Raw genomic sequence first — 24,249 nt, forward strand, 5'->3', positions numbered from 1 at the left:
TTTTGCACGATGTAATAGCTTAGGTCGAAGAACATACCTACAATTTTGGATGATGATCTCATATTATCTAGTGGGTTAAATGGACCATTACTTTTGCATGGAAAATATAAAAATTTAAAATTTGGTCCATATTTTACTTCCTGGAGGGCGTGTACCAGCAAAGTAGCCTACATATGTAAAATTAACTACTGACCTTTCCCCTGATGCAAATTGCAATAATGTGTCTCCTGGGTAACTAACGGGCCTAATATATAATAAGTTTTGTGTAGAATACAACATTTTCTTCCCATGCTACAATTTGTATCTACCATGATAAATAAATTCCCAGCATTATTGCAAATTACGTGGTACCCTAGCCATAAATTTGTTTGCATGAAAATTATTTGAATTTATACTCATTATTAGTTTTTTTTACCGGTTAAAATATATTTTTGATATCACAATATATATCCACAATGAACTATTTGCGCAAAAAATCGCATGGCACAAGTGGACTTTTTTTGGACGATAGATCTTCAATAAACTCACAATGTTCGCTTTGAAAATTTGTATATAGCATTTGCAGTCTTAAATAAAATTGGAGCAATGTCCGTCTGTCGAAAATTTCACGGCCAGATATGGCAAGTTGCATTGTAATTAGGTATATTTGTAGCTGCTTATATATTTATTTATATTAGGTGTATTCCAAAAAGGAACCTGATATTAAAAGAAAATTTATAGATGTATCAGAAGAGGCTACCATACCTTGAATTTCGTAAAATTTCCGCTATTGAAAAAATTTTATTTGTAATTCGAAAAACCAAAATGCAACCAAAAATTTAGTATATTTTTATTTTTAAGACAAACCAGTTATTAAGGTATTCAATCTCTACCTTGAATTTTCCTCCTCCAAACTCTACCTTGTATATAAATTATAACAAATTTGCCACACTAACCCAGTCTTCTTGTAGTGTCTGGATATTTTGTTCTATATCATAATCATTGACTTTGGTACGTCCTGTATTTATAACATAGACCACATCATCAATGGTCACTGAAGTTTCGGCCAAAATTGTTGATAAAATTACCTTTCGCATCGTTACGCATGGGATAAATAAAGACAAAATTGTTTGCGATTTATTTTGATTTTTATTGTTTATGCACTTGTTTTGATCGTAATTTCATTGTAAATGTAATTTCATTATAAATGTTCGTACAGTTCTTTTTTATATATACAATTGTAAATTAATGTAAAATCAGTAAAATAAGTTTGCGATCATAAATAGAAGACAATATTTTGTAAATTGCAGTTATAGTATTGCATTCCATCACACAATGTGTTAAATGAATATAAAATCAATCAAATAAAATTAATCGAAGAAACTATTGCTCTGTTCCAGAACCTGCAAGGAGCTACTATTTTTTACTACGATAACAATTTTTCCTTTATATTATCGGAAAAAATAGTAAAAATTAGTAGATGCTTGCAGTTCTGGAACAGAGCAAATATTTACTTATTGAATTATTTTGCAGTTATATAAAATTACTTACATGCTTGTTTCAAAATGAGATTTTTTATGGAAAATTAACTATTTGAAATTAAACATTTTACATTTCATTCGAACAATAAGTTGAACATACATAATTACATACATATAAACTTAATTACTAATCACACACAGATGCATGTAAATATTTGCCTAATACATACATATATTGTATATTACATATGCGCGTGGTCTTAAACTACTTATTACGAAGACTTTTAAATACTAAATGGATGGCAGAATATACTCATCAGCTACCACTAATTTCCATTGCACTAATGTACATTTTAGGGGTATCTTCAGCTTTCCCAAGCTTCATCTCGTTGTTTGGCAGCTAGTAATTTACGTTCTGGAATATAAATAAAATATATAAAAATATAATTTAGTAACACTACAATATATATGTAAGGCAAGGCATGTGCCGTTCAAAGTGCATGTTAACGTCTACAATACGGATATAACCAACTAATATCACACCAGTATCATATGGAGGATGGCTATTGTCCTTATAACAAGACCCCATATTTTGTGCCGATAGGGCGAACAAATTTCCCGCACCGAAAGCGATTTCTATATATATGCCTTTGATATTTTTCAGTTTGGTGGTATCGAAAAGATTCGACATTTCCATTCAATTTGCCAAGAAATGGAATTTACTTGTAAACCTTTTCGTTTAAAAATTAAATCTTTGCAATATATATAGCACTGAGAAAAACTGGTTTAGAGAATTCAATCGTGGCCGACGCATGCTCAGAAACGAAGGTCGTACGAGTCATTCGAAAACAGCCGTTGTGTCAGAAAAAAATAAGCCGGGCGTGAAGGGATAATGCAAGATCGCCATGTTATATACCGTTAGATACAGACATTCTTGGGCATTTCCTGCACCAGCTAACATTCGGCATTGTATGAGCACCTGGGCGCCAAAAATAGGTTTTTCTCGTTGGATCCCCTGTCGATCGGTGCAAGAAATTTCGAAAAATATACGATCGGGGTGCTTCAAAAGACGTTTATAAGATGGCCTCAGGTGACGAATTATGTAACTATGCATATGATACCAGCAATTGGAAGAATATGCTTTATTAGCGTTCAGAAACCATGTCTTGGAGGTATCTCATTCGGAGTGATCAAAGGGCTTCAACAATTGGTTAGAGCGCATGCTGGAAACTACTTAAGAAAACAATAACACTTTTTGATTGTAAATACTAGCGTTTTCATTATTGGGTTCGAAACTTTTCGATTAGCCCTCGTATAACCCTATTTATGTATACAACAAATTAAAATCGATTTACCTTTGGCTTCACGCAAAACGCGCTTTTCATTCTCCCTTTCAGCAGCGGCTGTTTTTAGCCGTACACCTAAAGCTCCGGTCACTAAACGGCGGGCTAATGCGGCACATGTTTCGGGGCGGGGTCGGTATGGCTGTAATGATGCTGCACATTTCTTAGCCTTTACACGAGATTCAAGTGTCGCCTCAGCCAATGGCTTCAAAACTACAAAAGGATGACCCATGGTTAGAACTTCGGCAGCTATGAAGAGATAAAAATCGTTAGCAACAAATTCCAACTAGCCCTTATTTAATTTATACCCACCAATGCGGGAACTACTGAACACAGCCAGGGCATGTGTATCGTCAACCCACTTAATATCAAACCCAGACTCTTTGTATTGGGAGAAAATCATCAACAAATCCTGATTCTTAAACTCCACAGGAAAATTGGAAACCTCCAAAACGTGTGGAAATTCCTCGTCATTTAAAATCGATTGTTTTGTTAAAAATGCCTAAAATCAAAGAGAAAGGCAAATGAAATAATGGTGTTGTATAGTGGCGACAAATGTTCGTGAGTGCTTTACGCTGTAATCCATTTTGGGTAATTCGATTTTACACTTGCCCACCGATGCGGTTAGTTCTTGCATAATTTTCGGATCTAAACATTCGCCATTTTCATCGTACATCTTTTCCCAGTCATCTTCGTCATCTTCTTCTGAATTGCTCTCAGCTGCAAGTGGATTTGACGTTGGTGCAGATTTCTTCACAGGAGGGGATAGAGTTTTGGATTTCAATTCGTCCTCGTCTTCGACAATATGATCCGGAATTTGTAGAACATCGGATACAAAAGTTTGTTTCATAATACGACGATTGCTACGATTGATTTCCTGAAATGGAATAGAAATGATCGTTTAATCTCTTGTCAAACTTGGGAATTTTTTAATAAATGAGTTGTGAAGTGACTTCAACGTCCAATTAAAAAAAGCAAATAAGGGTGTTGCGCGCAGTTGACAGAGCAGTTTTACTTCTAACAATATTAATTATGTCCAATTATCATTATCAGAGTTTTCGTTCTTTACGGAAATACATCAGTAACATCTTTGGAAAACGAAATAATAAAGAGACATAAGCATCGAAACTAAACAATTCATAAATATTACGAACACAGGCAGACAACCTGATACAAGAAACACTCGATATCTTATGGAAGTAATTCTGTAATGCGTCCACAACTAATTTTTCATTTGCCTGACTAATTTCCTTAGCTAGTCTCCAACAGAGCCTACTATCCGACGTATTATCTAATTTTTCCTCCAAGCACTTGTAACAATCTGATTTTTTTAATTTAATTAATCGAGCTTTTTACGCCCTAGGGGATTACATTGAAAAATTGATATCCTATTTACATATGTTTATACACTCGTGATCATCTGAATAGGTTAGAATTTTTTCTTCTTATATTTTAAGGTATCTTCTGATATGTTCGTATTACTGATCCATACTTAAAAGTCGGCGATATCATGCCCTTTTGAGTTAAATTTGATTTACAATTTTCTACTTTATTGTCGTCGAAGGGACATTCTTCCAGATCAATTTTCGAACATTTATGATACATGTGGTCAACTATGGTGGGTTTGTCAGCACGATAATACTTAAATTTGTACTGCAAAGATAGTTAAAAAATGAAACTTGAGCTAAAATACCAACTATTTTCAATGACCTTTCTAATTAATCGATCCTAATAATATGACTAACACTTGGTATTTGTTTTCAGACAATTTTCGAAGCTCAGAAATGATCTAACGAAATCAAAAGGTCATTTAAAGCAGGTTTATAAAACTTTTTTGTTGGAATATTTCTTGATTTTATCTCAAAGTTCTTGGTAACTTTCCCAGGTTGAACCCATTTCGTAATAAAGCGGATCAAAAAAAAAAAAAAAAATAGGATTTATCAGAATGTTCCATTTTACTAAACTAAACCAAAAAACTGCGCAATATTTCCGTCGTCTATGCTTCCAGATTTTCTATACTTGTTGAGAAAACGCATCGTCTTGCTCCTACTCTTCATACATGGTCTATCGAACCAATTATTTTTGAAGCTAATATTTTTGGTAGTAAAATTGTTTGGATATGACTCATATATTACTCCAGTTAAGTCTTTGATGAGTGTATTTGCTGGTAGTGACTCTGTTTTACAATTCAAAGCGTTTTGGTATGAGCTTTTGTGTTCATTTGTCCACGTTAATTTTGGTAAAAGATTGGATTTTTAGATATCTAGGTCTTTGCACATGGTATTGAAATCATTATTACAACAGGAAAATGGTCGGACCATATTTCATCATTTATTTGGAATATGTTCAAAACATCAAGAATTTCCGGGGACACTGAACACAAATCAATTTCCTTCCTCATCTCCTTTGACTCGGCCGTTCAATTTACTACTACATATTTTTTTGCCGTTGAAGTTCATTGTTGTATCTTTCTTTCGATTTACTGATGTTAAAGCAGTTTTTGCCACTTCTATGGGAAGCTCTTGTTGATCTCCAATCACCGCATTATGGTCGCCAATAATTATTTTATTACATTGACTTTATTAACTCCACATTTCAGGTTTTCAAAATGTTCATCCCAATTTGCTCCTCTTAAATATACTGGTACTTTTTCGAATCGAAATGAGTTTAGCTCGCATTTTATTATTACTTGCCTTCCTCTATTGATGATTTTATGTGGAAATCCTTCGCTCTCCAAACTTTTCTTCATTCCTACTAACTACCCGCCTATGCCTCTTCCTCTAGTATTGCTCCGGGTAGCAGCAATATTTTAAAATTTTAAAAATGATTTGAATAAACTCCTTGCTTGCGCTTTCCAAAAGTATAAAAATATTGAAGATTTTTGTTACCCATGGTACAATAATTTTGAAGGTAGGTCAGGTTCGAACAAATTGTGAAAAACAAGGCCTGGGTGTATTTGCTTATTCTGTCAGAATTACCATAACTGAATATGCAACAGGTTGTATTGTTTATTTGATATTTTGGATCATTACTTAAAACGTGAAAAATTAATGGTAGGCTAATACCCTAGACAGACGGCAGAGTTAATTTGCATTAAAAATGTCCTAATTTGAATTAATTTTTTACCCTGACAGACGATAGTTTCTGCATTTATGAAACAGCTGTTTGTGTTGTTTGTTTGTACCCAGCAGACCATTTCATAAAGTTTTACAAAAGTTCGCCAAAATATGCGAAACAAATATACTTTCTACCATTGACCTTTTCACCACGATAATGCAAAAATAAATTAAATTTATTCGCGATATTTTTGAGTCCTTTTAATATTAAAAAATGTCGCAAAACTCTAAAGGAACATTTGAAGAAGATATTATTTAGAATTGGTATGGTGGGCAATAAAATGCTTGTGAAAATAAAAATTATAAAAATAGATTTGATAGAAGGCGCGAAAAACGATTAGCTGCTGTTCTATTCGAGAAAGACCACTACTTATTTGAATGAAACGCGAAAATTTCTGATTTGTTTTCCTTTTTTATTTTCTTAAACATGGAAATTTGACAAACGACAATTGATTTTCAATGCAAATTGTGTCTCAGAGCATGAATATGCTCTCTCTCCTACATGAATATGGGCTCTCTTTTACAGCATTGCCATATTGAAATACCTAAATTCAGTTTAAATTTCCTTTGATTTTGTGCATTAAGAATGTGGATAATGCACGAATTAATTTGAATTAAGACAGTTAATGCAAATTAACGCCGCCTTTCTGGACGGGATGTCCGATAGGGAGACCGCCGCCAGATCAGCTCCTTCCCACAGAGCACCAAGACCACTCACTGTCTGAACGAGAAAGTCTCGCGACCTTTCATTCATACAGTGGATGACCTTGACACCCTTACGCAAGAAGGCGCTGCCAAGCTGACGGTCTTCCGGATCTTCCGGTCCAGAAACTATCGCATCTTTTTACGTAAAAACATTGTCAATGCTTTCAACTGCTATCAACTAAGTTTAACTCTGGAAATTATACATTTACCTCTTTATTTTTATACCCTATACCACAATGTGGAAAAGGGTATTATAAGTTTGTTTTGGTAAAACTTCAGACCCCCAATGTGGTATACCAATCTTCATATTTTGAGATGTGTGTCCGTCCGTCCGTCTGTCCATTATAAATTGTAAACACGCTCCAGGCCGCAATTATGGACCGATCGTCACGAAATTTTGTATGTAGGTCGGGTTCAGATCAGAATAGATCCCTATTCTTATTGGTGATGATCGTGAAATATTTAGCGGGTGAAATGGACCAAAAACATTATATTTATCCAATTTTCTAGCGGCTCTGTAGATCTTAATAATAGTCCGATCAACGCGTAATTTTAAATAAGGTAAGAGTATATCACAAAGGAGAAGCTTGCAATTTGGATAATATTTAGAGGGTTAAATGGACCAAAACTTTTGTGTGAAAATTGTGAACATTTTTAATAAACAGCTTATATATGTATTCCTGGAAGATACATTCAGGCCACTTCTTGACCTTTCCATTGATGCCAATTATGTTGATTTACGTGCTCAGATAACAGAGTTACAGCCTAATATATCCAGTTATTTGTTTGTATTGTAATCAGAAGCACGCTAGAGGTCGCAGTTATAGATCAATAGTCACGAGATTTTGCACGATGTAATAGCTTAGGTCGAAGAACATACCTACAATTTTGGATGATGATCTCATATTATCTAGTGGGTTAAATGGACCATTACTTTTGCATGGAAAATATAAAAATTTAAAATTTGGTCCATATTTTACTTCCTGGAGGGCGTGTACCAGCAAAGTAGCCTACATATGTAAAATTAACTACTGACCTTTCCCCTGATGCAAATTGCAATAATGTGTCTCCTGGGTAACTAACGGGCCTAATATATAATAAGTTTTGTGTAGAATACAACATTTTCTTCCCATGCTACAATTTGTATCTACCATGATAAATAAATTCCCAGCATTATTGCAAATTACGTGGTACCCTAGCCATAAATTTGTTTGCATGAAAATTATTTGAATTTATACTCATTATTAGTTTTTTTACCGGTTAAAATATATTTTTGATATCACAATATATATCCACAATGAACTATTTGCGCAAAAAATCGCATGGCACAAGTGGACTTTTTTTGGACGATAGATCTTCAATAAACTCACAATGTTCGCTTTGAAAATTTGTATATAGCATTTGCAGTCTTAAATAAAATTGGAGCAATGTCCGTCTGTCGAAAATTTCACGGCCAGATATGGCAAGTTGCATTGTAATTAGGTATATTTGTAGCTGCTTATATATTTATTTATATTAGGTGTATTCCAAAAAGGAACCTGATATTAAAAGAAAATTTATAGATGTATCAGAAGAGGCTACCATACCTTGAATTTCGTAAAATTTCCGCTATTGAAAAAATTTTATTTGTAATTCGAAAAACCAAAATGCAACCAAAAATTTAGTATATTTTTATTTTTAAGACAAACCAGTTATTAAGGTATTCAATCTCTACCTTGAATTTTCCTCCTCCAAACTCTACCTTGTATATAAATTATAACAAATTTGCCACACTAACCCAGTCTTCTTGTAGTGTCTGGATATTTTGTTCTATATCATAATCATTGACTTTGGTACGTCCTGTATTTATAACATAGACCACATCATCAATGGTCACTGAAGTTTCGGCCAAAATTGTTGATAAAATTACCTTTCGCATCGTTACGCATGGGATAAATAAAGACAAAATTGTTTGCGATTTATTTTGATTTTTATTGTTTATGCACTTGTTTTGATCGTAATTTCATTGTAAATGTAATTTCATTATAAATGTTCGTACAGTTCTTTTTTATATATACAATTGTAAATTAATGTAAAATCAGTAAAATAAGTTTGCGATCATAAATAGAAGACAATATTTTGTAAATTGCAGTTATAGTATTGCATTCCATCACACAATGTGTTAAATGAATATAAAATCAATCAAATAAAATTAATCGAAGAAACAATATTTACTTATTGAATTATTTTGCAGTTATATAAAATTACTTACATGCTTGTTTCAAAATGAGATTTTTTATGGAAAATTAACTATTTGAAATTAAACATTTTACATTTCATTCGAACAATAAGTTGAACATACATAATTACATACATATAAACTTAATTACTAATCACACACAGATGCATGTAAATATTTGCCTAATACATACATATATTGTATATTACATATGCGCGTGGTCTTAAACTACTTATTACGAAGACTTTTAAATACTAAATGGATGGCAGAATATACTCATCAGCTACCACTAATTTCCATTGCACTAATGTACATTTTAGGGGTATCTTCAGCTTTCCCAAGCTTCATCTCGTTGTTTGGCAGCTAGTAATTTACGTTCTGGAATATAAATAAAATATATAAAAATATAATTTAGTAACACTACAATATATATGTAAGGCAAGGCATGTGCCGTTCAAAGTGCATGTTAACGTCTACAATACGGATATAACCAACTAATATCACACCAGTATCATATGGAGGATGGCTATTGTCCTTATAACAAGACCCCATATTTTGTGCCGATAGGGCGAACAAATTTCCCGCACCGAAAGCGATTTCTATATATATGCCTTTGATATTTTTCAGTTTGGTGGTATCGAAAAGATTCGACATTTCCATTCAATTTGCCAAGAAATGGAATTTACTTGTAAACCTTTTCGTTTAAAAATTAAATCTTTGCAATATATATAGCACTGAGAAAAACTGGTTTAGAGAATTCAATCGTGGCCGACGCATGCTCAGAAACGAAGGTCGTACGAGTCATTCGAAAACAGCCGTTGTGTCAGAAAAAAATAAGCCGGGCGTGAAGGGATAATGCAAGATCGCCATGTTATATACCGTTAGATACAGACATTCTTGGGCATTTCCTGCACCAGCTAACATTCGGCATTGTATGAGCACCTGGGCGCCAAAAATAGGTTTTTCTCGTTGGATCCCCTGTCGATCGGTGCAAGAAATTTCGAAAAATATACGATCGGGGTGCTTCAAAAGACGTTTATAAGATGGCCTCAGGTGACGAATTATGTAACTATGCATATGATACCAGCAATTGGAAGAATATGCTTTATTAGCGTTCAGAAACCATGTCTTGGAGGTATCTCATTCGGAGTGATCAAAGGGCTTCAACAATTGGTTAGAGCGCATGCTGGAAACTACTTAAGAAAACAATAACACTTTTTGATTGTAAATACTAGCGTTTTCATTATTGGGTTCGAAACTTTTCGATTAGCCCTCTTATAACCCTATTTATGTATACAACAAATTAAAATCGATTTACCTTTGGCTTCACGCAAAACGCGCTTTTCATTCTCCCTTTCAGCAGCGGCTGTTTTTAGCCGTACACCTAAAGCTCCGGTCACTAAACGGCGGGCTAATGCGGCACATGTTTCGGGGCGGGGTCGGTATGGCTGTAATGATGCTGCACATTTCTTAGCCTTTACACGAGATTCAAGTGTCGCCTCAGCCAATGGCTTCAAAACTACAAAAGGATGACCCATGGTTAGAACTTCGGCAGCTATGAAGAGATAAAAATCGTTAGCAACAAATTCCAACTAGCCCTTATTTAATTTATACCCACCAATGCGGGAACTACTGAACACAGCCAGGGCATGTGTATCGTCAACCCACTTAATATCAAACCCAGACTCTTTGTATTGGGAGAAAATCATCAACAAATCCTGATTCTTAAACTCCACAGGAAAATTGGAAACCTCCAAAACGTGTGGAAATTCCTCGTCATTTAAAATCGATTGTTTTGTTAAAAATGCCTAAAATCAAAGAGAAAGGCAAATGAAATAATGGTGTTGTATAGTGGCGACAAATGTTCGTGAGTGCTTTACGCTGTAATCCATTTTGGGTAATTCGATTTTACACTTGCCCACCGATGCGGTTAGTTCTTGCATAATTTTCGGATCTAAACATTCGCCATTTTCATCGTACATCTTTTCCCAGTCATCTTCGTCATCTTCTTCTGAATTGCTCTCAGCTGCAAGTGGATTTGACGTTGGTGCAGATTTCTTCACAGGAGGGGATAGAGTTTTGGATTTCAATTCGTCCTCGTCTTCGACAATATGATCCGGAATTTGTAGAACATCGGATACAAAAGTTTGTTTCATAATACGACGATTGCTACGATTGATTTCCTGAAATGGAATAGAAATGATCGTTTAATCTCTTGTCAAACTTGGGAATTTTTTAATAAATGAGTTGTGAAGTGACTTCAACGTCCAATTAAAAAAAGCAAATAAGGGTGTTGCGCGCAGTTGACAGAGCAGTTTTACTTCTAACAATATTAATTATGTCCAATTATCATTATCAGAGTTTTCGTTCTTTACGGAAATACATCAGTAACATCTTTGGAAAACGAAATAATAAAGAGACATAAGCATCGAAACTAAACAATTCATAAATATTACGAACACAGGCAGACAACCTGATACAAGAAACACTCGATATCTTATGGAAGTAATTCTGTAATGCGTCCACAACTAATTTTTCATTTGCCTGACTAATTTCCTTAGCTAGTCTCCAACAGAGCCTACTATCCGACGTATTATCTAATTTTTCCTCCAAGCACTTGTAACAATCTGATTTTTTTAATTTAATTAATCGAGCTTTTTACGCCCTAGGGGATTACATTGAAAAATTGATATCCTATTTACATATGTTTATACACTCGTGATCATCTGAATAGGTTAGAATTTTTTCTTCTTATATTTTAAGGTATCTTCTGATATGTTCGTATTACTGATCCATACTTAAAAGTCGGCGATATCATGCCCTTTTGAGTTAAATTTGATTTACAATTTTCTACTTTATTGTCGTCGAAGGGACATTCTTCCAGATCAATTTTCGAACATTTATGATACATGTGGTCAACTATGGTGGGTTTGTCAGCACGATAATACTTAAATTTGTACTGCAAAGATAGTTAAAAAATGAAACTTGAGCTAAAATACCAACTATTTTCAATGACCTTTCTAATTAATCGATCCTAATAATATGACTAACACTTGGTATTTGTTTTCAGACAATTTTCGAAGCTCAGAAATGATCTAACGAAATCAAAAGGTCATTTAAAGCAGGTTTATAAAACTTTTTTGTTGGAATATTTCTTGATTTTATCTCAAAGTTCTTGGTAACTTTCCCAGGTTGAACCCATTTCGTAATAAAGCGGATCAAAAAAAAAAAAAAAAAAAAAAATAGGATTTATCAGAATGTTCCATTTTACTAAACTAAACCAAAAAACTGCGCAATATTTCCGTCGTCTATGCTTCCAGATTTTCTATACTTGTTGAGAAAACGCATCGTCTTGCTCCTACTCTTCAAACATGGTCTATCGAACCAATTATTTTTGAAGCTAATATTTTTGGTAGTAAAATTGTTTGGATATGACTCATATATTACTCCAGTTAAGTCTTTGATGAGTGTATTTGCTGGTAGTGACTCTGTTTTACAATTCAAAGCGTTTTGGTATGAGCTTTTGTGTTCATTTGTCCACGTTAATTTTGGTAAAAGATTGGATTTTTAGATATCTAGGTCTTTGCACATGGTATTGAAATCATTATTACAACAGGAAAATGGTCGGACCATATTTCATCATTTATTTGGAATATGTTCAAAACATCAAGAATTTCCGGGGACACTGAACACAAATCAATTTCCTTCCTCATCTCCTTTGACTCGGCCGTTCAATTTACTACTACATATTTTTTTGCCGTTGAAGTTCATTGTTGTATCTTTCTTTCGATTTACTGATGTTAAAGCAGTTTTTGCCACTTCTATGGGAAGCTCTTGTTGATCTCCAATCACCGCATTATGGTCGCCAATAATTATTTTATTACATTGACTTAATTAACTCCACATTTCAGGTTTTCAAAATGTTCATCCCAATTTGCTCCTCTTAAATATACTGGTACTTTTTCGAATCGAAATGAGTTTAGCTCGCATTTTATTATTACTTGCCTTCCTCTATTGATGATTTTATGTGGAAATCCTTCGCTCTCCAAACTTTTCTTCATTCCTACTAACTACCCGCCTATGCCTCTTCCTCTAGTATTGCTCCGGGTAGCAGCAATATTTTAAAATTTTAAAAATGATTTGAATAAACTCCTTGCTTGCGCTTTCCAAAAGTATAAAAATATTGAAGATTTTTGTTACCCATGGTACAATAATTTTGAAGGTAGGTCAGGTTCGAACAAATTGTGAAAAACAAGGCCTGGGTGTATTTGCTTATTCTGTCAGAATTACCATAACTGAATATGCAACAGGTTGTATTGTTTATTTGATATTTTGGATCATTACTTAAAACGTGAAAAATTAATGGTAGGCTAATACCCTAGACAGACGGCAGAGTTAATTTGCATTAAAAATGTCCTAATTTGAATTAATTTTTTACCCTGACAGACGATAGTTTCTGCATTTATGAAACAGCTGTTTGTGTTGTTTGTTTGTACCCAGCAGACCATTTCATAAAGTTTTACAAAAGTTCGCCAAAATATGCGAAACAAATATACTTTCTACCATTGACCTTTTCACCACGATAATGCAAAAATAAATTAAATTTATTCGCGATATTTTTGAGTCCTTTTAATATTAAAAAATGTCGCAAAACTCTAAAGGAACATTTGAAGAAGATATTATTTAGAATTGGTATGGTGGGCAATAAAATGCTTGTGAAAATAAAAATTATAAAAATAGATTTGATAGAAGGCGCGAAAAACGATTAGCTGCTGTTCTATTCGAGAAAGACCACTACTTATTTGAATGAAACGCGAAAATTTCTGATTTGTTTTCCTTTTTTATTTTCTTAAACATGGAAATTTGACAAACGACAATTGATTTCAATGCAAATTGTGTCTCAGAGCATGAATATGCTCTCTCTCCTACATGAATATGGGCTCTCTTTTACAGCATTGCCATATTGAAATACCTAAATTCAGTTTAAATTTCCTTTGATTTTGTGCATTAAGAATGTGGATAATGCACGAATTAATTTGAATTAAGACAGTTAATGCAAATTAACGCCGCCGTCTGTCTAGGGTATTAGTTTTCTTTACATAGTCAGCTTCTGTATATGTTTAAAAGTTTGTTTCATCACAATGTTGTAATAAATAGTAATAATAAATCTTGTAATAATAATTTTCATTTCGACTGAATTTTAATATGTATAACATATTTTGTCATGTTTTTCAAAACAATGGAAATACATACACAATTTGTGTATACTGATTTGAAAGAATAAGCAAACCAATAGAAAAAATTTTAATCAGCTGTTTGATATGCTCTACCTTGTAATAATTCTACCATGCTTGTTACCTAAGTCATGAACATTATATGTCATAGTATTTAAGGGCGAAACCTATAGCTCTGCGTGTTGCGTGTGCGTTCAAAAATACAAAAACAAAATACATGTATTTCAAATTGAAAACAACAACAAATACATGTATTTTGTTTTTGTATTTTTGAACGCACACGCTATAGGTTTCGGCCTAAATAAAAATTTCCATTTGCTACAGTATACTCAACATTTAATTTATCATTAGTAATATTTTTCCTTTTTATATTATTTTCTTTTAAAGTTTTAGTTACTTATAATAATTTTTTTGAATATAAATGAGATACGAAGACGCCATAGTTTAAGTTTAGATTTTTAACCTCGTCGCCGAAAATACTTAAAAGAACGTCTGTACCACAACTTTCTCCGCAAACCAGTTTGTTTGTAGAGTTCCAATGAAATGTTCTTCCATCGGTCACCAGTTGTTGCCCTCTCACAGCAATCCTTTAATCCTTTTTGATCTAATTTAGTTCATTTTTAAGTGACAGCATTGCCCTCTTTTGTTGCTATCGTATTCCACCCAGATTACGTTCAATGAATATTGAGGTACCAGTTATTAATTTCGTACTTTTGAGCTCTTCTGCTGATTTGATTTCCACCAAAACTGTAACTTTTTCGTTGACAACGTTTGCTGACAGCCTCACACGAAGAAAAAAATGTTAGAAATTTTATATGTTTGGGTACCAATATATTTTTTTCCCAGATAGCATTTGGAAGACTGTTTTTTCAAAAATCACATTGAGGAGTCTTTTTAAAGTCCTTTTGGTGATCAAAAACTGATTAAGTCGCTTGTATGATCGAAAGTGACTCCCTGTAGTGATTAAAAAGAGTTCAATTTAAAATACAACAATAAATGTGTAGCAATCACAAATTAGTCATTGAAGTGTTTAAAATGTGACCATTTTTTGTTATTTATTGTCACATTTTGATCATCTGGAAGATTGAAAAGTGCTTAATCAAAAAGGGTCATGCAGGAGTTTGAAAAGTGATTATAATTATGTGTCTTCTGATCATATTTTGAACAGTTAGGTGATTAAAAACTGATTGCTTTGTTTTATTTGTATTTGGTTGTAAATAAAAAACTAAAATTCTCATATACACTTTCTACAAAACTTTGATATAAATGTAACGTATAATATTAAGTGTATATACAAACACAACACATGTTCAGGTTTTGCCAAGTGAAATGAAGAAGCAGTATACTCACCGCCCAACATAAAGGATAATTAATAGTCATAACAAAGCAGAAAAGAAAACAAAGGAAAGGAAAGAAAAAGAGAATAGGGAAAATTCTTTTAATTTATTTCGTTAAAAAAAAAAAAAATACTCATAAATGACTCCCTAAAGATTCATAAACGATTATAAACATAACCAAAAAAAGACTCGAAAAAGAGTCCCAAATTATTCAACAAATCACCAATAAATGATTGAAATGCGAATCGAAAAAGACTTTATATACCATCAGAAAATGGGCAAAAATGACTCGAAACTAATACAGAGGAAGACTCATTTGTGATTTGCTTAGACGAGTCGCCTGAGGTTATGTTTTCCTACCAACAAAGGAGTCATTTATGATCAGAAAATGAGCTCATATTCTAGCTTTTTAATCGTGCAGTCGGATCAAAAAAGACTCGAATTTGATTAAAATTTTCAAAAAATGTTAGAACATATTTTTTCATGGGTGGAGAGAGGATGTATGTCAAAGAGAGTAACAACAGGGCTCTCACGGCTGCGGAATACCGATTTATAATAAAGAGCTGTGTGTATGGTGTAATAGAAGACGGAAAGTTTTGTGATGTGTATGTCCCAATTTACATTAAGCGAGTTTACCTGCGGCAATTGTCAGTTTGTAGGTAAGAGAGGGGGCTGAGAGGCAAAGGGTTACCATATGCCTCACCTCTCTCTCCATCAAACTGACAATTGCCGCAAGTAAACTCGCCTAATGTAAATTGGGACTATGCGTAAAACACGTGTGTTTCGTGCTTTGTTGTTGTTAACCAACGTAGCAAGCAAAGAGGAAAAGAAAACAAATGGTATCAATATTTTTCCTCAGTGTTCTAGAGACAATCGTTGATTAAAGATGGTAAAGTGAATGAATAAATCAGTGTTTTGTCTTTTCTTAAAGAAATTGTGCTTTTTAATAAACTAAACGTCCAATACATGTATATATACATACATATGTACGTATATTTGATATATGGATGTACCTATTTATTACATCATATAATCATTTGATTCCAGATGCCGATTTTCCGCTGATGATTTGAACTTTGAAGAAAGTGTGTTTTATATCACAACTAAGGAGAAGCGTTCAACGATATTTCTATAAATTTTTTTCTTTTTAAAAGTGCTACTTTTTATAAGTTATTTCATTCAGTTTTTTTTATTAGTCTTTATTATTATTTTAAAGTCTGTTTTGTCTTTCATTGGAATTTTTTATGTACCTATGTGTCTGCTGTGCTTTTGCTTTTTTTCTATGCCTTTTAATAAAACACCACCATTTATAAATGTGCTGAGAGCAAGTGAGTATACATTTCAATGTGTTTCACATTGACATTTACGCTCCCTTGCTCTCAGAAAGCGCCCACTGGTGCATGTGTTTCTTTTTTTTTTTGTGGTTTTTGGGTTTGTATTTGTTTGCACCCAAACATATATTTGTTTGCAGGACCCAAACATATGTTATGCTTGGGACTGCTTGCAAACAAATATATGTTTGCTGCAAAATATCTTTGGGACATATGTATGTTAGAGAGTTATTTTCCTTTGTTAGTGTTAAGTGCATGGCTGAGCAAAATGGAGAGATAGGGAAATTTAAGGGAGAATTAATATTTAACTTTTCTTGGTGTTTCATTACTTATTTCGACTTTTTAAACATTAATGCTGTCTAAAATCGTCCACAATGCAAATTATTAAAAAATATAAATAAAAAATTGCATAAATGTTTAATTATTCATTGCTACATTGTTAACAAAAAATAAGAGTACCTTTTTAACAATTTGCCTGTGTGCTAGCACACATGCGAGCTCAGCCCTGGTTAGGTGAGACAGACGAAGCGGAGCAAGTCATTTTGGAATGAAAATTGCACATGCTTTAAAACAAATGAAAATGGTTAGTTTGCATAAACATTTCTAAAATGTTGTTTATATTTGTTAAAATTGCTAATTATATTTTAAATAAATATAAAAAACATACTTTCATAAATATATAATTTAGAGGGGAATAATATTAAATTAGAGTTGTATAGTTCATGAAGGAACAAGTTCAATTGAACGATTCATTGAAAAGAGTGAATGTACTAGATCAGTCAATATAGTTCACTGGACAGAATCAGTCGGTGGCCGTACGATCAACGAACGAACGATTCACAACCTAGGTCAACATGTCGTTCATATATGAATAAAGTGACGAAGTCGCCTGTTTTAAGTGATGACTTCATAATGTGATGAGTTTGTTTATATTTTGGATCAAGATGGACTAAACACAACTTTCGTGTTCTCTTAGTATTTTCGCAAGAGGAAGACATTTGAAAAGTCAACTAAATGAACAACGTTTTTTCTTAAATTAATACCAACTTAATATTTCTTTATGAACGGAATAAAAATGTATAAATCTATTATATTGTTTCTTCCTATTTGGTGTATGTATGAGTTTTCATCAAGCGAAAGATTAAGAGCCGGTGAACGATTCTAATCCGAATGATAGTGGACTATGATCTTGTTCAGTTAAAAGAGCTGAACTATTGAACTAGATCTTTGAAATTAACTAGATTATACAACTCTATATTAAATCTTAAAACCACACATGTTGTTGTACACATTATTCAATAAATATTTTATATAAAGAATTTCTAATTTAATTTTTGAGAAATTCGATTCAAACATCCGAGAACGATCTATATTTTTGACTGACTTTTCCGATTTTTCCGATAAAGATTGAGAATTTTGGGCGAAAATATTCAGAATATCGAATCATCAAACAGTGTATTGCGTAAAAGAAGTAATGATTTTTACAAGAGCTTGGTGCAGTAAAAGTGTAGTCTATTTTGATTATTGATTGCGTCTTTTGCATGACTATGGCGTCAATGTTTTCGTTTTGGTAATCAACAGTTATCTTGCTAAAGATACTCAATGCTGTCTTTTTATTTTTTTCTCTATTTCCAGAAGAAAGATTAAAATCTTTCTTACTCTCTGAAAATAAGACACAACTATTTTAAAATTTAGAATGAGAATCACTGATGGAGAGTTAGAAAGATGTTCCAAAGGGTTTTTTTGGAAATTCGACCTATAGGAAAAATAAAAGTACTAAAAGTTACTAAATTTAGAACCAATTGTATATATTGAACGGATATAGCAAGAATCTAGAAATTTGGTATGGGAATCAAGGTTGGGAAGTGGTGTTGATATAAGGAAATGGTTGTGGAAATTCATACTTATGTGTACGAAAAGGACTAAATGTTACTAAATTTTGTACTATTTGCATTTGGGTGAACGGGTAGAGTTGGAATCCTGAAATGTGGAATGAGGGTCACTGATAAAGATAAGAGCTGAAATTTTGAAAGTCGGTATTTGAATAGCTCTTGGTGTTTAGAGTGAGGTAGGGAGGAGGTTTTGAAAACTCGTATTAATTTATTCGAAAAGTTCTAAATAGTTCTATAATTTGTCTTTGGGGAACAGATAAAGCTGGAAAAGTGAATTGCGGTTGGGTTATAGATTGGATATAAGGAGGTACATTTTGAAACATATGCCTACAGTTGCGTTCAAAATAATAGGAGTGCCCATACACAAAAGGGAATGGTCCAAAAAAACATGGTTAAACTTCTCTATTTTGACGTATTTTGTATTTGGTTAACATTGTTTACATTCCAACTGTTATTTCATTAACAGAAATGTAGCAATTTTTATTAAATTATTTACTGTTTACACCAACATTATAAATCGTCTAAAAATTTTTTGTTCAAAAAAATAGGAGTGTGGAAAGAAGGACAATAAAAATATTTTTAGTTGAATTTACGACCAAAACTGTAAATATTTAAGTTGATAGTACCAAATACAATATATTTGATTTTTTGTTTTTATACAAAAGTCCTTTGGTAGTATCTAAAAACAGGATATTGTCCTTGTGGCGACTTTTCCAATAAATTAAGCTCTTATTGGGGAATTCAGTGGATTTTATACACAAAACCTTTATTGATTAGACTTGTTTAACACTCTGACTGTTACCTCAAACAAAACATAATGATTGGTATCCCATAAATTGGTGTATTTTGAACCATGAACCAAATTTCAGCCAGTTTTCATTAATCCTTAATGAAAGGATCGGCCAAAACAGCGCATTTATAAGTCATTTATTCCTCAACCAAATAAAATTATGAGGTCCTCAGGATGTTAGCTTTATGTACACAATCAATTTCTCTTCTATTCCAAAAATATTTTAAAGCGTGAACGTTTGAAATTAGTTTTACACCATTTTGTGATAATCCGGCTTTGACTACTCTATGGTTGGTATACACCGTACTATATTTTTCTACATAAATTCACGTTTTTCGTTCAGAAGTACTTAATTAAGATTAGTTCTCATAGAAAATTGTGTTTCATATGATGCAAAACCTAATAAACATATTCGCTGGGCGACTTCAGAAGTATTTCCTTAAAATTAGCTTTTTAACAAAGCGTGTAGAAAAATGGCTCATACCTGTCAATTATCCAATTTTTCAAATATAAACAAAATAATTGTTCTGCGTGTAGTTAAGATGCTAAGGGCATTAAAACATTATTTGGTCGAGGAATTAATGCCTTATAGATACGCTTTTTTGGTCAATCCTTACATAAAAGTCTAATGGAGACTGGCTAAAGCTTGGCTCAAGGATCAAAATACACAAAATTTATGGGAAACCAATCATTATGTATTGTACAAAGTAACAGCTAGAGTGTTAACCCACTTAGCGCCGAGATTTTTTTTTGCGAGAAAACTTAAAATTGTTTATGAATATTTTATTTTTGAGACTTTTTAAGCATTTTTTAAAAAATAACTTTTTTCTCTAAAATGTATAGTTTTCCTGCAATCGGGCCTTCTTTTAAAAGTGCCAAAAACTTTGGAGGGTAATATTGGTGTATCCTTACATGCCAATCCCTTGGTTTTTGATTGAGAAAATACTCTTACTATATTCCTAACAAATCCCTGACCCTATATGATTCTAACATTTATGATTAAATTTTTATCGCATATTTAAATTTTTCATCAAAAGTCGAAAAAAGTCGATTTTTTTGAATAGCTTGGGTTTTAGGTCAATTGCGTGGAAATGGGTAGGTCAAATGAAGCGTTATAAGCGTGAAATGACAGATAACAGACAATACTATAACAAAATGCAAAAAAACCCACAAAAATATTCGAAAAAACCAGAGTTTTACGTCAATTTTTGCAACCATTTTTTGTGGCGTTTAAACGACCAGTGGCTTTATCTGGGTTAAACAACTCTAATCAATAAAAGTTTTGTTTATAAAATCCATCGATTTCCCAATAAATGCTCAAATTATGGGAAATAGCTGCAAGGGCAATTTGTGGCCACATCCAAAAGCCTTTTTTGTTTTCAAACAGCCTTCAAATCTATTAAATTCACTACTAATAACTAAAATGTTGTCAATTCTGGTCCTAAACTCAAATAAAAATTGTTTTATTTTCCTTTCTCTTTCACACTCCTATTTTTTTGAACAAATATTTTTAAGGCGATTTAAAATGTTGGTGTAAACAGTAAATAATTTAAAATATATTGCCACATTTCTGTTAATGAATTAACAGTTGGGATGTCAACAATGTTAAACAAATGCAGAATTGACGAAAATGGAGAAGTTTAAGCATATTTTTTGGACCATTCCATTTTGTGTATGGGCACTCCTATTATTTTGAACACAGCTGTATGTGTACGAAAAGTACTACATTCGGTAGGATTATGGTATTGTATAAACGGATAGGGCTGAAATTGCGAATTTTCGTATTAGGGCCAGTGTTCGTGTTAGGTAAGTCGTTTTTGAAATTTGTATAAAATCTGAAATTATGTATGGAAGTCGCTGTGGTCCGAGATATGGAGTACTAATTCCTACTAAATTTGGTGTTGGGTGTAGGAATAAAGCTGGAATTATTAATGTACGAAAAATATCAAAGGGTAATATATTTGTTATGAAGATCACTTCAAAATTTGAGATAAAGTCCTGAGTTTTTCTACACATTCGTGTCACAAATTCCGAATTTAATTTCGGTTGAAAATGTGCAAACATTTTTCAAAATACTCTAAAACTTAAAAATATCCGTTTTAATAAAAGTAGATCGAAGTGGACATTTTTAAATTTAAAGTTAAGCATTTTAAAATAAAGCTTTTATATCTTCTGAAAATTCAAGTTCGAAATTGTAAAAAATTGAAGAATACAGATTTGTTCTTTTTTAAAACATTAAGTCAAGGGGTTGCCGTTATATGGGGATATACCCCAAAACGTGAACTGTGGCCATTTTCAATACCAAACATTTTACGGACCTATTCGGGTTCTTGGCGAAACCGCTGAAGCTAGAACCTTGAATTTTGAATGTCCGTTATTGTTGGTGTAAAGGGGTGAGTTAAGGCTTAGTGTTTGGAAGTTGTTTAGCAACATTTCGTTTGAGCAATTGTCAAAATTTGAGTAAAAGAACAACATTCAGTAAAGTTTTGTAATAATTATTACAAATTATTGAGTACACGGACAGGCATATTATTGTTGTTATTTTCCCAACAACATCATGGTAGAACAAATACAAGGTAAAGTTAATACTACAACAAATACAACTCGAACAACAACCACAAAGGAATTTGTTTTTGTTTGTAACGTTACTGCCAGTTGTTTTTGTAAACAAAACAAGGAAATGTCTATAAATTATTGGAATTTAAAAAACTAATAATTTGTCACATTTGGTTGAATATTTTGGAAAACATGAATGAAAATTCGTTACATTTTCAATTTTTATGTTTCCACATCATTCCACTAAATGCATAAATTCTCGCAGAAAGTAAAATTCTTGCAGACAAGTTTGGGGTCGCTGGAAATTCATAGAAAAAGGAGAAGCTGTTTCAATGTTTTGTTTTAGAAATCAAAGAAGCACATGTTTATTAGGGCTTTATTTCTTTAAATTTTAACAAAATATCTCACATATTAACAAACGTTGTATCGCCTCTACAAGCGGGGATTTACTGCGCGGCTTATCGTTCGAACTTGTAGGAGGTTACATATCATTGATATGAGGAAGTCTTTCTGGGAAATGGTTTTTTCCGAATGATATATTTTTTTTCTCAAAAAATATATGTCCCTAATGTACATCGAAATAGAAATAAACGTATAAAATGTCATATGAAATTTGACACTAACGTTACAACCCAGTTCAGTCAGCTGTGTATTGCTGCTACCTTTTCTTATTCTACCATGCAACAACATAAAGACAATTTCTGACAACATATTCAAAATTGACGATGACACTAAATTTTTTATTCGGCTTGTTCAAAAATTTACAAAATATGGCAAACATGGATACAAGACTGGGTTCATGGCTTCGTTAGTAAAAAATAAAATAACTCGGCACCATATGTTAACTATGTTTGTAACTTTGAACCTCAGTATAGGTCCATAAGAAGCTGGTAGAGTACCGAATTTGGCATATCTGTACATATAGAAATGTGTTGCCGGATTCTTATCCCAGATTCGAACTAAAAAAAGTTGTACAGGGTTGAAAAACTTCTGTATGAAAGTGGTATGCTAACCATTATACCGCGGTGCACCACATTTTGTAATAATTTTCAGGTGTTTACTTCTTCCACGTTCCGTATTTACGATCAATACAGGGATCTGAAATTTCATTTTAAAAATGCCAGCATCCATTTCTGTTGCAGTGTTGATGTCATCTGGGCCAGTAACATTATTTCTCTATTATCTCGTATGACCTCTTTTCAGCAGCCTGGTTTGATTAAAATACTAGGTGAGGTTCATTCCTATTTTAACTGCTGACCTTGCGCAAGTTAATGCTATCCAGCATAATAGAAGCAATCTTAGAGGAAAAATGTCACAGTCATATATGTCTTGGAACACCTTTGGCAACGTTTTTCCATTGACCATACTTTGAAAAGTGTTCGAAGAGAAATCATGAATTGAACCATGGGTGCAAGTAATTTCTGATGACATTTTTAGATGAATCGACAATTATTATACCCTCAGTCTTTAGGCTACATAACCCCGTCCGACAATTTTCAAAAAGTGAGTGTGATTATGATTAGTTTATGGCCACTTACAAATTGTACAAAATCGATTTTTTATTGGCTCATTTCAAAGTACCATTTGAATAGAATATGTTGCAAAAATTTCGAGTCGATCGTACTAAAATTAGCTGAAAGGGCAAATTCATTGTGATTCTTATGTAACATTGAAGTTTGAAACGCGGTTTTCTCAAAATGGCATTTTGGAATGCGATGCCCACTGTAGCGGAAAACGGATGATCCTATCTTCATATGTTTTTGTGGGAATATTATACATATAAAAAGCTTGTAATTAAGCGAGAGACTTAAAAATTTTTTTTTGACGGATTTATGGCGAAAAAACTATTTATTTTTTACTTAAAATCGAAATGTTGACTTTGACAGTTCAAAATTTGGTTGAAAATGTAATTTTTTTAATTCCGTTTAGCTTAAGTACAAGATTATTAGGATCTTAAAGGTCCCACAAAAACATATGCTGATCGGTTTATTCGTTTTCGATGGGCACCGCAAATTGCTTTAGTACAAAACAGTGTTTCGTAGGCGGCCATTTATCAGAAAACTGTGCATTATTTTTCAAAAAAAAAAAAAAAAAAAAAAAATCCGAAGGTAGCTAAAGGTTTGATCTAGCAGATGAAAACAACATCTTCTAAAAAAATTGGTAGATTTCTTTTAAAAATTCATGAAAGATTTCATATTTCGTGCTCAATAAGTGGCCATAACCCCCTCAAGAGTTCGGTTTTTCGCTTGTAGGTTTTGCGTGCATAC

At 32.8% G+C, this 24,249-nt stretch overlaps 2 protein-coding genes across 2 annotated transcripts in view; both read right to left on the reverse strand.

Annotated features, from left to right (window-relative positions):
- Nucleotides 1–1,108: 1,108 nt before the first annotated feature.
- Nucleotides 1,109–8,542, reverse strand: LOC141403117 (coiled-coil domain-containing protein R3HCC1L-like). Its single transcript, XM_073985283.1, has 6 exons — nt 8,402–8,542; nt 3,378–3,683; nt 3,116–3,305; nt 2,816–3,052; nt 1,484–1,875; nt 1,109–1,362 (listed from the first exon to the last, which is right to left on the reverse strand). Exons 1-5 carry the CDS (start codon nt 8,540–8,542, stop codon nt 1,826–1,828), a joined length of 924 nt encoding a protein of 307 aa, XP_073841384.1. The 3' UTR covers nt 1,109–1,362; nt 1,484–1,825.
- A 32-nt stretch (nt 8,543–8,574) lies between these two features.
- Nucleotides 8,575–24,249, reverse strand: part of LOC141402584 (uncharacterized) — a 105,502-nt gene continuing 89,827 nt past the window's right edge. Inside the window, exons 6-9 of the mRNA XM_073984181.1 lie at nt 10,723–11,025; nt 10,461–10,650; nt 10,161–10,397; nt 8,575–9,220 (exon numbers count right to left, since the gene is read on the reverse strand). Of these exons, the coding sequence (XP_073840282.1) occupies nt 9,171–9,220; nt 10,161–10,397; nt 10,461–10,650; nt 10,723–11,025 (780 nt within the window). The 3' untranslated portion in view covers nt 8,575–9,170. The remainder of the gene's footprint in view (nt 9,221–10,160; nt 10,398–10,460; nt 10,651–10,722; nt 11,026–24,249) is intronic.

This window comes from Musca autumnalis, unplaced genomic scaffold, assembly GCF_047663935.1.
Source record: "Musca autumnalis isolate F117 unplaced genomic scaffold, ASM4766393v1 scaffold_4, whole genome shotgun sequence".
NCBI lineage: Eukaryota > Metazoa > Arthropoda > Insecta > Diptera > Muscidae > Musca > Musca autumnalis.